This window comes from Sciurus carolinensis, chromosome 3 (genome assembly GCF_902686445.1).
Source record: "Sciurus carolinensis chromosome 3, mSciCar1.2, whole genome shotgun sequence".
NCBI lineage: Eukaryota > Metazoa > Chordata > Mammalia > Rodentia > Sciuridae > Sciurus > Sciurus carolinensis.
The window spans coordinates 85,159,757-85,175,914 of NC_062215.1; the positions used below are offsets into that span (position 1 = coordinate 85,159,757).

Below are 16,158 nucleotides of genomic sequence, written 5' to 3' on the forward strand. Positions count from 1 at the left end.
GACTTACCCATGTGAACTATGAGCCCTGCCTGGATCACTCACTGACCCAGGAACTTCTTCGAGTTTGCAACCCCTGGACAACTAGTCTAGTAAAAGGCTCCCTGGTCTCTGTGACTAGAAGAGGGATCCTCTAAAGTACTTGGTCATCATTAAGAATTCTTGTTTTACTTTATTTCAGCTCAACAGACAAATCTGGGTTTGAATGATGACTACACTACATCACAGTCATGCTGCTAAGCAAGATGCATGACCTTTTAGTTCATCCATTTCTCCATCTGCAATAGTGACCATCATATCTAGCTTGCAAGTTTGGTGTGAAGATAAAACAAGGGGCAGACATGAAATACTTAGACCAGTGCCCAGCATACAGAAATCTCTTAATAGAGAATCAATAGTGTATAATATACAACATTGTCTTACTTCTCCCAGAATTTTCTGTCACATGAGCAGCTTTCAGGGTTCTGGTGTGAGGCACACTGCCATTGACCTTGTTTTGACCCTCACCTATTTCTTACTATGCCATAAGTCACAGACACATTGCTATACTTAAGTGATTAATTATCTCATAGGATATTGAGGGAACTGTACCAAAAAAAGGTCTCTATATAACTAGTTCAGTTTCTTCAGCTTTGTACTTCAGAGAAATCAGCCTTGGGAAAATGTGGAAAAAAGGAAAAACTTAATTTGTTCCATCCATTACCTTTTCAGAGAGCCCTTCCCCTTCAGGCACTCGGGATAATTCATGACACCCCCTAGGACTGTAGGTCTGCCTCTGCCCCTGGCAGCTCAGTTTCCTGATTTGTAGCATACCATCCTTACCTTTCCTAAATGTCAAATTCTTCTTTTTTGCACTTTTGAGTTCCTGGGCAGGAAAATGTACCTGCCCCATGGCTCATTCTTTAGGGTATTATAGGTGTTCATCCAAGAAGTTCACCACTGCTATCAGTCATTGAATCTTTCCAGACACTATACATCACGAGGAGTGACTGGAGGGCCTTCTATTCAGTTCAGTTACCAATTGGTGACTATCAGACATGCCATGGTAAACTGGTGGGGGGAGCGCTTTTGGAGCAGGGAGCTCTTTGGAAACTCTTAAATATTACCAGCTGCCTGTCCTTTTACACAAATAAATAAATGTCTTTTACACAGCACTGATGAGGAAATGGCATTTCATGAGGATGAAGGTGCCTACAAAATTTGGTTGGCCCAAAGCTAAGTGACCGAGAGTGAATATGTGTTTTTACTTTAAAAGTCTAAGTGTGGGTATCATGGTGATAGGCTAGCTACCTGTAATCATGGTCATCATTTAAAACTCTCCATAGTCCATGTATCTCTGTAAAGTTCAAAAATCTGGGTTTGGCATCCAAGGTCTCCACCACCTGGCTCCATCCTATGAACCCAACTCTGTCTTTACCTCATCCTCAAAATCTGCCCTCTACTCTACCTAAGCTGGTCTCTTGTTCATTGCCCTTCCCCACAGGATGCTAGGACCCCATCTCCAGACCTTTGCTCACACTGTCTTCCTTGATTTGAAGAACATCTCTTTCTTTTAGGACATCTCTCTCACCAACAGATAAAAGTCACTGCTCCCAACTCCACCAAAGCTGGGCTGTACCCTGTTGCTTCATATATATGCAGAGCACACCTCAATCTTATTAGTGATCACATTTTATTCAAATTATGTTTGTGTTTATGTCTCCCTATGGACTGGAATTGTGGAGGGAAGATATTATGTCTTATTTATCTTAGTATCCCCAGCATCTGAAGCAGGGCATGACTTGCAGAAAACATGCAATATCATCTTGTTGAATGAAATAGAATTTAGCTTCCTACTGCAATCTATACAAGTAAATATTTTATACTCTCAGTATTCCAAGATGACAATTCTCTGTCCACTGGAAAAAAAACAGAGGGAGTAAAAACCTGGGATTCAACATGCTTACAAACACATGGACCTCCAACAAAGCTTATAGTGTGAGGAATGTACACATAGGAGCAAGTGGACAGATGGTCAACCCAGAGAACAAACCACAAGGGAATGAGAAAGAAGGAGGGGCACAGGGCTCATTATATAGCTGATACTCAATGGGTGAACATTCATATATTATTTCTTGTCCTTGGTCAATAGGAACCACATGGTTTGGTTTTTGTGGGTCATATAGACTGAACATGAAGCTAACATGAGTCTACAGTTCAGTCTGCTTTTGACAGATGTAAAGCTCCCCCTCTGGAATTTGTCACCTGGACTCAGTTATAAATAGGTTAATTCAGTGCAGCCACAGTGAAAGCATCCTGGTCTAAGCTACTACTCTACAGTGCCCCTTAAATGTCATTTTGTAAGTACAGAAATACAGAAGTAAAATCAGTCTGGTAAATATTAACGTGGGATTAGAATCATGTAAAACCCTACCATCCAGTTCTCCATCCATAAGCATTATTATCTATGTCATTTTCAATGTGCTGCTAGTCTTTAGTTGTAGAAAGGACCTGCACCATCCAAGCAGTAACTGAGAACATTTGTATTTCCCCCCCACATTTTGCATAGATCATCAATAGCTCACTCTTTCCACAATTAAGTCTAAGTCAGCGCACTATTCAAAAATGTGACATTTACTTATCCTTCCTCTCAGAAAGTTTTGAAAGTCTGGACAACTTTCTAGGATATGATTTAATTTTATTTAAAATATAAATGTCATTCCTCTACATTAAATTTCTAAATTTTCTTCAAATTTTCTCATTGGGGAATATTAGTAATATTCTTGAAATAAGACACATAATTACAAAGACTTTAACTGATTGGCAGCTACAGTATTAGCTTCTCCTCTGTTCTAATAGCTTTATTTTAAGAAAAAGGAAAATTCTAGATGCTTTGTATTCCACAAGAGATTTATTTGAACCTCTGGGTACTTTGTTGGTGACTGATTATTTATTTTTTCTTAAATACAGTGGTGGTAGCAAATTAATCCAAGTTCAATACATTTTCTTCAAAAGTTACTCAAGGTTAACTGTCCAAACAGAGAGCAATGCAAGTAGAGATTATGCAAAATAGCAACAAAGCATAAGTCGCTGAAATTAACTGCATCTTTCCCAATAACTCTTCAATTTTCCTATGACTTTCTTAAATGACAGTGATACTTTGTGCTCTTTTAGCACAGGTCAGCTGAGGTTGGAAAAGATAATATTAGGGGGATGGGCAACAGACTGAGAAGAGAGATGTTCTCTAATTTCCATATTCTCCTTTGTTCAGAGTTAAGAGAACCTTTATTTTTTGCTGGACATATGGCTATCTGCCTGGAACAATGTTTCCCCTCCTTATGGAACCAACTTGAAGTCACTGAGATGTTAGCAGAAAGGATGTACAACTGATGGGAAGAATTCTTAAACAGATGAACTGTGTCCTTCACCATTCCTTCCTTCCTGCTGGTTGGACATTTAACACAAGGATGGCCATTTTAGAGCCTGAAGGGACACTGGAGATAGAAATCACATGAGGAATGGAAACCATCTGAGGAACAGCTCCCCCTTTGGAGTTTGCTGTTGAAATTTTCACGCTATTTTCCTTGACTTAAAGGCCATTTCTCTCTCCTTTGTGGACGAAATCCTATCCCTTAGGACAAGAGTGGAGGAGTCTGGCACCCTTCTAGTAGCCTAAACCACCTCCCTCTGAGTTTCATGCATAACAGTAAGACATTTCTATTCTTATTTAAACCACTGGAGCTTCTCAACTCCTGACTGAATCTACTACTATTGGTACTAATGGTCAGGATAATTCAGTCTTAGGTTTAAAACCAAATGTGGTTTGGGAAATTCAAATGATACAATTGCACTATGAATAAGCACTATTGAGCAGATTCTATCAGGGCTCTGAAACAATGAAGTGGGTTCAAATGAGGTAAGCACCCAGGTGATGCTTCTTTTTCTATATAAGTGAAACACGTGATTCAAGAGTCTGGGAACTCTTCCCTTTCTCCCCTGACCAAAAAATCAACCAAAACTGTAAATCCTCTGCCATTAGGCCTGGCCTTTATTGTTCTGCTGGGGGAAGAAGCTGCTGCATGTTCTGACCTTCATTTGAATCTGGCATAGAGATTCTTCAACAATAACAGCTCTACACCCTGTGACTCTTTTATGCCTTCTGCCTCTACCTAACTGGACCAGGCACAATACTACTGAAGATTAGATGATTTATGGATGGATGATAAAAGTTGACAGAATAAAGGTCTATGTGTTAGGTGAAAACCTTTGTCCATACAGTCTCAAATCTCTATTTGGTTCAACATAGCTTTGTCTCATTTCTAGCCTTAAGGCAGAACTAGGATTATTAAAAAAAAAAAAAAAAAAAAAAAAATCACTCGCTTTCATCTGGCACTGCTGCTTGTGCTGTTCATTATCTGAGGTAATCTTCATCCTGCCCTTTTTTCCTCACCCCATAATGTGCTCAAACAAGCACTTTGAGTGCCTGAAACTTACAGCTTCAAGAATTCCTCTTAACTAGAGGTAAAACTTTACCTGAGTCCTTGCTACAATGCAAATACGTGACCTGAAAAGCTATGAGCTTAATCTGTTACTATAGCAACATGAGTTAGTTTACCATATTAGCTAGCTAAAGTCTAGGAAAGAACAAGGAATAAGGCAAGGAAAGACTCTAGGAATATGGAAATGGCCTATGGTGTTAGGTCACTCAAAGGTACTTATTAAGCACCTGTTACCCTCCTGCATGATATATTAGCTGCCAGCAGAAGAGGCCAACTGGGAAGGATGGGGAAGGTGGACAACAGATTGGAGGGGCAGGATTTCTTGGAGGCAGTATCATCAGTTCCCATGGTAGAAGAGAGAACTCCAAGGCAAGTTCACTGAGCTATCCAAGGAAAGCGGGATCATTTGAGCTGGACCATGTCCTTTGCCATGCTACACTCTGGTGGCAGGAACCTTCCCTTTGGCTCCTGCAGAAGAGGAGTTCCCTCCATCAATGAGGGGGATACAGAGGTCTCATTCCACCACGGGGCACTGGAGCACTTACTGGACGACTGGGTAGATTGCTCTTTGTAACTCTTTTAAGTTTTGGGAAATAACATGTATCCTTCATTTCATAAGTCTCCCATGAATCCTCATTTTGTAGATACCATTGTATTCTGCTTGGTACCTTCCTTAAAATCCTTAAATTACATTTTATCCTGTTTATAAGAATTTCCAAATCCCTGTTTCCACTTACAGAATTATTTTGGATGCTTAAAACCAGCTGAAGTTTTCAATAGAAGACGATGGAATTTAAATTACTATTTATCATTTCATCCTAGTAAATAAATAGTATAATATACAGAGTGAAACTATTATAGTTAAGTAGCAGTAAAAAAAATTCAGAAATATGGTGGTTGTGATCATTTCTGTTAATACTTCTATTAGGCTAGACCAGTCATTTGCTAGTTGCTTATTAACATGGAAGTCTGACACTTATTAGGACAATTTTAAAGGAAAAGAATGTAGTGGCACTATTTTACTTACTTCACAAACCTGAATTTTAACATAGAACTTGTTTATTTAATATCTTGTCTTATAATCCCATAACATTTTCATTAAACTAACAACATTACCCCTAACCATAAAAATGTAAACATTCAGATTCACAACTTTTTTGTCTATTATTCAGTCCAGACATTGGTTGATATTTAATTGAAAGAAGAGTATACTTCAATTTGCTCAGGTGCTATCATTGACAATATTATATCATGGTTATAAAATATTATAACAATTTGTGTAAACACTTTGAACAAAAGGAAAAACATTGAGTTGTCAGGGTTCAAAATATACATTCTCAGCTAATCTTGGGGAATGAAGACAACTACTTGACTTCAGTGAGTCTTATTCAGTCTTAAAATGGAGGAGCTTTGTAAGAGGTCTGTGGTGATCCTATTGGTGATGTAGCACCAGAGATGGTCTTGCCCCTCTCTCCTTGCTACTTCATGCAAAAAATGCTGGAGTGCCATACTTACTTTTTCAACATCATCTGGAGCAAGGATTAGTTGGAATGATCCATATCTTACCAGTGACATATAAGGTAGAACCTATTGGGGGGATTCTGGGGAGGGTTCACTCTTCTTTAAGTTTTGTGTCTCAAATGTGGATGGGATGTCAGGAGTGGAGGGAATTGAACTGCAACCAGAAGCAACAAGCATGAGGACAAAAGCCAACATGGAATGAGGGTTGAGTAGACAGATAAAATGGGCCAGGATTTTGATAACATTGCTGAGCTGTTATACACCTCTCTTCTTGAGACTTGTAATTATATAAGCATAATTAAATCATCTTGTTATTTAAGTAATGTTTTGTCGGGTTTGTTTCTTGGTTTACTTGTGGTCATTGCATCTTATATAGCTTCTATGATTTGAAGAGATAAGTCTAAAACGATCTGAAGACCATGTCAATTCACTATCACAGACATGGTCCAAGTTTGCTTCCATTAGAGTAATCTGGAACAGCACTGTTCAATATAAGAATGATGAAGGAAAAGTCCATATGCAAATACAGAATATGTGACCAATGAACACTCAGAGTATGGCTAATACGATTGAGAAACTGAATTTTTATATTTACTTTTTATTTGATTCTTTTGTTGTTTTTTTAGCAAATTTTTAATTTTATCTAGCTTTAATTAATTGAAGCTAAAATAGTCACGTGGCTAATGGCTATCATGCCTAACTGTAGATCTAAAGAACTCCTAGTCTTCTAAAAATTTTAGCCTACTATAGTTCTCTTGAATAAAAAATTCATTCTGTAACTTATATACGCTATTTTATAAGCCCAACAATATCTCATTATGGAAAAATAATGATTCAGCAGGGCTTTACATAGCATCATGTTTGAAGGCTGTTAAGCAATATTAAACAATATTTAACTTACATATTAGCTAACTATGCAGAACTGATACCAATTTAAGCATTTCACATTGACAACTATAATAAATGATGCCTTTTTGGAAAACGAATCTTATTCACTCTACGTTCATTCAGCTGTTTGTTAAGACTTTTGTATTCCCAATCACAAATGAAAAGAATAATAATGGTGTGCCAGTCTCATTAGCTGAGGGGGTACAACAACTCTCTGAGATAAACTGTAAATTATAGTTTTCAGAAGACTGCTGGGTATGATAGAAAATGAGCCACACAGTGTACCAACACAGCACCAAGAGCTGTGGGATACCAAGAGCTGACAGCACTCTAGTGAAAGGACAAGAGCAATGCACACACCAGGAACCAGCTATCTGTATGGCTGTCTTGTCCTGGAACATGGAATTCAATGCTCTCTGCTGTACCTAGATGTGATTTGGAGCAATAATCTCATCATCCCTTGGTGTCTGTGTAAAGCTAAATAGTCAGCATGCTCACATTCACAGCCATTCATAGAATTTGAGGAACCACTAATTCTACAAGGATCCAAGGTGGCCTGGAGCTGTTAAATTATCACTTCTTCAATCTCCTGACAAGGATCACAGTAACCAATAACTCTTCCATCATAGTTTCCTCCCAGCGGAAAATAGCTCAGTCCCTTTGTGTTGGGAACTCTAGTTCCTTTTTATCTGGTGTTATGCACAATTTTAAGAAATAGCTGACATGTTGAACTTAACACAGAGACAGGTCTATCCACATTCAGGGTTCTAGCCAGAAACAATAAAGAAAATGAGTTGGAGGTTTTGCAACCTGCATTTACTTTTCTGTTTGGTTCTATGTGCAAAACATTACATTTTTAAAAAATGTTCAATTTAAGAAAGCCACCGCCTTACATTTCTAAGTAATAGATACTTGCATTTAGTCACTTCTTGAGCAACTTATAGACACTGGATCCATTTAGAGTTGTTTCTCCTCAGAAAGAAATTAATTACAGCCAGTGTCACTTTTGTTTTATACTGACAAGTACTCCCCTCTCATCAGTTTGAATTGTATTCCTTTGCAAGGAGGACCTGTTTTCTCCATAGGTGTGCTTTGACCCACTTGTTTGGTGATAACATCCAATGTCTAAGAGGTAAAGGTGACCCCACTCTGTCCTGATGGAGGAATGCCTCACATCTGAAAGAAAGGCCCAGGTGGAAAATGTCTCACAGTTAAAGGTGAAGGAAGACATGAATTTTTACCTATGATGTGGCTCTGGAATGCAGAATCTACAATTGTATCTTCTTCATCCTCTTGCAAGTTTTCGTTTGTCTCTTTTATCTGCAGTAACAAGAAAATACTGAAAGTTTTATTCATTGTATTAAATAGACCTTTGCAATCCTCAGAAAAATGATATATTCTATGTGGGGTGCATTTATGTGCATGTGTAGGCATATGAATGTGCATACACACACATACACACATATACACAAATATACATACATATATACTTATATCTATTTTTTCATCATTCCACTTTCCCTCACTTAATCATCTGGTTTTATTACTAGTTTTAATTATAAGAATATATTTTCAGAAATAAAACCCTGGCTTAGAAAGAAAAGATGTACAGGGAACCTGATTCTGCACAAGATTTTAGAGATAACAGTTTTGGTTTTTAATATAGGGTCAGTCATACAGGGCTGTTAGGGAAAATTAAAATATAAGGAGATATAATTCCTCCAGAGTGGGAGACTTATATCATAGGTCATATTAATAAAAATAAAGAAATGTACTTAGATCTCCTGGCACTTTCCTGGAATATAACATTCTAAGAAAATTATTTTATTTTTCATTCTTTCCGTAATGAAATGAGGTGACAGTGATATGTGCTGTGAACTGGAGCAGTGAGACTTTTATAGACTTTTCACATTAAAATATTCCCCTTATATCTCATTGGGAACACCCAGGCGCTGGCTCACATAGCCTCAAATGGAATCCTGGAGAGAAATTCATGGAGTCTCAGTATCTTACAGAGAATTCTGAGGTCCAGGAAGTTTCCTTGAAGTTGGCACATATGTAATGTGTGGCAACCTTGGCATGAAAACCCAGTTCCTCCAATTCCCATCTCAGAAACCAGGGTATTGTGGATGCCAGCCAAGATGGAGGCACCTGCATACAGTGGTGGCAGGAGCCACATATAGTTTTTACACACAGATCTCATTGTCTTCCCAGTAACACCAGAGGCAGGTGCTACTGTCTGCACCTGCCCTGAAATCATGAGAGGGTGAGTGATGGTCCAAGTGGTAGAGCTGAGATTCAAACACGGCAAGGCAAGTTCCAGATTTATGTTCATGTGGGGAAACTCTGCTATTCTCAAATTTCCATTTGACTCTGCCTGTGTAGACTTGACCTCAGTATGAAGACAGCTGAGGTCCTTGTTGCACTGACCCTCCATAGCTCTTTTAAAATACATTCTAGCCAGTCACCTGAGCAGCCAATAATAATAATGGTGATGATATGAGTTGTGCAATGCAATGGGGGTCCTGCTCAGGCATATACATTAGAGACTGTCAGTGGATTTGCTCAGGGGCTCAAGTGGAATACGAAGAAACCATTATTTTACACTTGCAATATAGAAAGCCATATGGTTGCATACTGACCTTGAACTAGATTTAGTTTTCTACTTTTTATCTCCTATTTTTCACACTTAATGGGATAAGACCAATTATTTACATTTTATGACTGCAGTTCCAATAGAAGAATGCAATTGGTGTGTAATCTGTACCATGCTGATAGCTGGAAGGTGACAAAGGCAGAGGGGAGGTAGATGTTACTGCCACCGTGGCAGGTTCAGCATCCAAGACTGTGCTTCTTTACATGCTCTGTGGGTACCTCCACAGGAGGAATGTTAGAGAAGAAAGAATGAAGGGAGTGAAGGCTTTAAGCAGCTGCTTCTAAGAGTGAGCTTTTAAGGAAGACAGAGAGGAACAGCCCTGTGAGCAGAAGCAAGGTGCTGATGTGCTTTCCAAGCTTCACTTTGCTCAGGGATCTGTTTGTGGCAAGGGTACTCAAAAATCCAGTATGAATGGGATCCCCCACCAACCACCTTAACTTTCTATTAATAATCTATTGAGAGCCTTCTATCCTCATTTATAGATAGGCACATCAAGGAAATCTATATCTTCAGTTCATTTCTAGTCTTTATGGCAATCTGTTACATATTCACTCCCCACCTGTTAATGTAAAATGGTATTTCTTTGGGTTATTCTAAAGTTACCCATTTTTAACTTACAAAGGTACCCTCCTGAACTGTTAGAATATGGGTGAACCATCATCTCTGTCAGCCTGTGAAATTCCAAACTAAAGAATCAAGAAATTAGAAAAAGTTTCTCATCTTATAAAAGGATAACAAGCTCAGAGAGGGTTAGAGATCTGTTCAGTCACACAGGGTCTTAGTTTTAGAATGGCACTCCAGAACCCTATTTTTTGCTCTAAATTCATTTTTCAAAATGCCCTGTATTGGTATATTCACCCTTCTCAGACTGTCTCCAAAACTTCCATTTCTTTCTTAGGGTAGGGTGGTTAAATATGGAGGCAATATTCCAAGTATTCATTGTGGGAAGCCATTCATGTTTAGCAGAAGAGGCTTGGTTGAGCCATGGGCTACAGAGGTCTGACTCCCAGGAACTGGCAGTCATGAGAGACTGTTTCAGATAGCCTGGGGTAGGTGGCCCTGTACAGAGTTGGCTCACCATCTGAGAAAATGCTAATTCTCTAAGCAAATGGTTTCCCTAACTCCATCCCATCCTGTTCCTCACAGAAGAAGCCCTTTCCAGTCTAGGACCCTTTACCTTGTGGGACTATAAATAAAGGTGAAGGTGGCTTCCTCCATCTTGTTGGAGGCCAAATTTGGGATGACCTAGTCCATCACAACTCCTTCCATTTGAGAAGATTATTGATTCTTGTGTTTATTTGATAAGTTTTTTGGTGCTTAATTGATAGCCAGCACCATTCTTTGACAGAAACTCTTTCCCTCATCAATGCAGGATGTGGCAGAAGAACCCCCCACATTCATTAATCATAAAGTTTCATTTTAAGAGTAGCGAAGATTTTCAGAAGTGTGTGAAGAACTGCTCAGCCTCCCTTCCCTACAGTTCCCTAACCCTTCTGTGGAACTTCACTACCACCTTTCTCCAATTATCACTTAAGAAAGGAAGCATAAGCTATCACAGAGTCCTACCTTTTGTCTTTTTATCAGAACCTTTCTAGGAATTTATGCACTTAAAAGCAAATTCTAAATGTGGCTTTTACAGATTTATCCAAGGAACTGGCCCTGTGGACAAGGTCCCTAGTAATTCCAACTATCCTGGACTGGTTGATTCAGGATGGACAGATGACCCATAGGGGAAGTTTTTAAATTTGAAAGGGACAGATGAAACACTAGCACAGGAATGGAAATAGGGGAGTGCCCTATAATGGCATACTCCACAGGTCTGTTATCCACAAACAGATTTCAGCGTTAAGTAATGAATAATTTTTTAAATCCATTTGCCTATGCAAATGAAGGGCATAGTTTATTTTGGCAGCAGATTCCCCTTGCTAATTTGTTTTCTCATAGGAACAAATTTAATTTTCATTCCTGATCACATAGCTGCTGGGTTACGGGAAACTACCAGAGTAAGGGGCTGCCAGGTCAAGATTAAAAGTTTGCCAAAGATAGGCAAGACCAAAACAATCTCTGTTGGTAGAGCCCTAGGAAGAATGGCAATGGCCACTAAACCAAAAACCTAGCAAGTGTTTGGCTGGGAAAAGACTGGTGGGTAGAAGATCAGAAATTTCTCTGTCATTGCTGTCCCAGGACAGATAAGTCTGGTACTCTCCATTTGAAAAGCATAGCAGGTGACTCATAACTAACAAGTAGGGGCTGTTGGGGTTTGAGTGGGCTGTCAGAACTCTGGATTCCTTTTAAAGATGCATCTCTAACACTTGTCCATTTTTAAGAGCTCTGTCGTTGCAGACAAGAACTGCTCCAAACACCTTCTGGTTACAAGTGACAGTAACATTTCACTGCATCCATCATATTCTACCAACTCCTACCACTAGAAAGGACAGGAAGAAATGAGAACACAGAAGACACAGAGGAGATGGGGAGAGGATATTCACCACTGATTCACACATTTACATGATTTCACAATTAAGCCCCATATTTGGGGACATTCTTCATTTGGAATTCTACACATATTTCTTCTCTGGATCACCCTAACTCTAATGACTTTCCAGGAAAAGTTTTTTGTTGTTGTTGTTGTTGTTATGTTAAAGTTCAATTAAGAGGAAAAGTTCATAATGAATCTATGGCAGACAGGGAGTGATCCTGGGAGGGAAAATGAAAAGGCATAACCTTTGGAAAAGTTCGTTATTTAGAAAACTTTATAAGAGGAGGGCAACATAGTCATGCTTCCTATTAGCATCAAAACAGCAGTTAGAAGATAATCATTCAATTATGGATATTGAAATTAGGACATTTTTGCAGAACTTAAGATGATAACAATTTGTGTAATTATTGTACTACTTGCTGCTATTTCATCATGAGGGTCCCATTTTAATGGCTGGTATTAGATGATTTTTTTATTAGCAGATATGACTTTTTTCAGGCTATGTGACACTTGGGTAAAGCATACCCATAATTTAAATTAAACACTTATTAAATGACCATCTCCCTCCTGTGCATGATGAAGGTATATGATCTCGTTAACTTTGTTAACAATTTTTATTTTTGTCCAGTGGTGTTAAATAGGAACCTGGAACTGTCTTCCTTTGAGACTTCTCATTTTAGAAAATTATCTCAATGCACAGGAAAAAGGAACTCCCAGCAAGCAGAGTGCATCTCTCTCTGACTCACTGACTTAATGCTGAGGCAGTCTTTCTAGGAGATGTCTTCCCTCCTCTTTTATTTAAAAGATATAAAATCATTTTAAGTTCAAAGTAACATGGTTCCTGCTCTAACTTATGCAAAAATTAGAGCAAAGTGGTCTATAAATGATGGCAGAAATGGGGATATAAGCCTCTAATTAAGGTTCTGAAAAGAGTAAAAGATTTAATTCAGCAAAGCATTACTGGGACTTTGGCACATGTTTTAGAATGTATTTTAATAATACTAAAGAGGGATATGCAGTTCTACTAAACTAAGTGGTTTGCTATAAAAAGAGATTTTATATATATATATATATATATATATGCACACACATATATGTATGTATACACACACATACATACACTCACACATATATATGGGAATAATCTATTATAACTATACATTAAAATAATCAAATGTCTTAGGACTCTCATGATTAAAGATCATAGTCTTAAAAGGGCAAGAAAGGACAAGGAATACATTATGTTGTAAGGCTTTGGAATGGTGGTTTTGTTCAGGAAAAAAGTATAATATGCAATGCATTATTTACAGCTATATATCCAAAAGAACTACTATAAGAAAAAGTATTTGCAACACACTGTAAAATAAGCAAGAGAGCAAATTTACCTTGAGCCCTAGTGGGGGAAAATTCCTTTAAACTCTGAGGTTCATGGATATACATATCAATGTGTTAAGGTATCAGAATTTTGAATCTAATCTTCTTTCTATATACACTGATAACATATAATAAATGGGTTTTCATTGCAATTCTTGTACTAGTCCCAAAGGAGACACTAGCAATGTCATTTCTGAAATTAGTAATTTTAGTCCAATCCACACAGATGATTATGGAGATCAAAAAAACACTGCATTTTACATTTTAAAAAATGGACTAGCTGGTCATCTATCCAGGTTGATAATGTTCTTCTACATGGAAAAGCTTCTCAGCATGACTAATTGCCTCTTGCAGCTAACTAGAAAAATTACCATATCCCTATTGAGTATGTATATTCAGGGTGGTTAGGGAATCTGTACTTCACAGAAAATAATAAGAGTGCTTCTTGCAGATATTCTGGAAAGACCAAAGGACCCTTTTTACTACTTGGTGAAAGACTGCAGACCAGAGGAAAAGCTTGGCAAATTACTGTAGCATTAGGAAGTAATAAGAAAGTAAAAATGGGATTGTAAAAGCCAAACACAGGGTCTTTTTGTGTTTTTGGTACTTCTGTACAGTGAAGATATACCCTAAGCTGTCAGAGCCATATTAAATGGGGCATAGTTAAATGGAGTGCCTCTGATAAGGGGCTCTGCTGGGCTATCAGAGTTTTCTATCAGCTGGATTGAATTTCTGGCATATTGCACATTTCCACACGTTCATTCTCTCTTTCCTTTCAGTGACAGTACAAGGGCAGCCTTAGATATGCTTATAATTTGTGGTTTTATAATGCAGGGGACATCTTTCCGTTTTCAAAGAAGGAATGATACCACAGGAGCCAGGAGCGGAAAAGAAGGGAAAAAGAAACAACTTTCACAACAAACATAGTCCACACGTGATTTCAGTCTGAAAGACCCTATGGTCCTTTGAATTTAAAATGTATCTGAGTACAAAATTTTAAATGTGCATTGGTCTCCAACTTAACTGTGTCTGTGAAACTCTAAGGAATGCTAAACATTAATAAATACTTCTAAATAAGAATGAATAACTAATAATGCCAGCCATGGTTACTTTTAGAATATTGCTACTCTAGAACCCTACTAGAAAAAGTGCATAATCACTTCATATTTCAAGTTGTCCTTCAGAAAATGGTAGCAGGCATTTTATAATCTTTTTATTAGAGTATGAAAAGATATAGATAAGGTAATTCTGTAAAGAGATTTTTTTTTGGTTTAAGTGCTTTAAAACTTATTAAATGGAAAACGAACACATCAAGTCAATTAAACTAGCATATGAAGAATGTAAAGTGAATAAATTCAATTTAAGGTAACTTTACAACAAAAATATGACATCCTAGAGAAATACAAAAGTGCCCTTTTATTTATATTTTAAAGTAAGAGTACTACCTAAGTTTTGGACCTCATCAGTGGAAGACTAAATGAAAAGGCTCTGAGTTCCAAAAATATAATTATTAGTCTTAATGCTTTCTGTCCAGGTAGAATGAACCAGTAGAGACAATTTTCACAAAAAATGAACATTGTTTAAATCAAACCATTCAAGTAGCTAATGCTCTCTTAAATTGTTCAATGCTTTTATTTTTAAAACTATACTCATTCCTTTTTTGCTGCTGGTGTTGGAAGTCATCAGAACTAATTTTCAGCACAAGGTATAATTTGAAGATGATGCGGGTGACACCATTTGGCAACACTACACTTCTATCATACTATTATTCTGAAAGTAGGGGTGAGAAAAACAGCATTCTTAAAGGGAGCTCTTCTCAGTCATGGTCCAGTTGCTATCTTTCTGGCACAGCGATTACCAGGATTTTTCTATTTTTTAAAAATCTTTTTCACTTTCTCTGTCCCTTGTAATCTCTAACTCATGTATTATTAGCAAGGAGTGGAAAGAATCCAGTCAGAACATCTCAGAATGAAGCACCTTACAGCAAGCATGGTGGCGTACTTACCAGGGATTCTCTGGGTGTTACCATATCAGCTTTGGTTTTGACATTTTTTTTGTGACTTCCTTGAGTGCTGATAGAGCTGCTGATGAGACAGGAGCCCTGGGAACTGCCCTTTAACATGTTCCTGCAGGAAACATTATTTGATCCACTCTCTGTCTGTTGAGCTCCGTTCTTATCAACTCTGCAGGTAGAAAGTGATTCCTCTGATAAATTACATTGCTCCTCTTCAATCACTCTCCTTTCCTCAATCCTTTAATGTCTAAAGTAACCTCCATGCAGCTCTTTGTCTTTAAACCTTTGAGTGGTAAGTGTTACTCACTAGCCTTGATCAAATCTTCAAATATGCCAGTAGTGTGTCAATGTAGATTTGATGCTATAATAATTTATTTTTTATTTTTATGATGCTTGTGGGGAGGGGCATAATAAAAACCACTGAAGAGTGATTGATAAATACACTTATGGCTTAAGGTCAGCAGAAAAAGTAATTATTTTTGGAAAGTTTCTAAGTATATGTTTGCTCAGTACAATCACTGAAATCTGCATACTTTAAAACGTATGTGTAATTTTCTTCCATTTCATGCCATGTGGGTACACTCATGGTTTCTAGTATAGGTTGAATTTCTATCAACCTTGATAAACCTCACCATTCTTTAATTTCAAAGACCATTGGCTTGGTTAACAAAGTATCATGAACTAAATTATCATTTTATTGCTAACTTTTATTTCATTGTTTAAATTCTGGCTAATGTATAGAAGACTGCTA

At 37.7% G+C, this 16,158-nt stretch overlaps 1 protein-coding gene across 5 annotated transcripts in view; it reads right to left on the reverse strand.

Annotated features, from left to right (window-relative positions):
* Nckap5 (NCK associated protein 5) overlaps window positions 1–16,158 on the reverse strand; it is an 863,608-nt gene that overhangs the window by 102,583 nt on the left and 744,867 nt on the right. For all 5 annotated transcript variants that reach the window (XM_047544852.1, XM_047544850.1, XM_047544849.1 and 2 more), the window contains 2 exons: window positions 15,399–15,576; window positions 8,126–8,204 (listed from right to left, as the gene is read on the reverse strand). In XM_047544852.1, coding sequence (XP_047400808.1) covers window positions 8,126–8,204; window positions 15,399–15,576 — 257 coding nt within the window. The remainder of the gene's footprint in view (window positions 1–8,125; window positions 8,205–15,398; window positions 15,577–16,158) is intronic.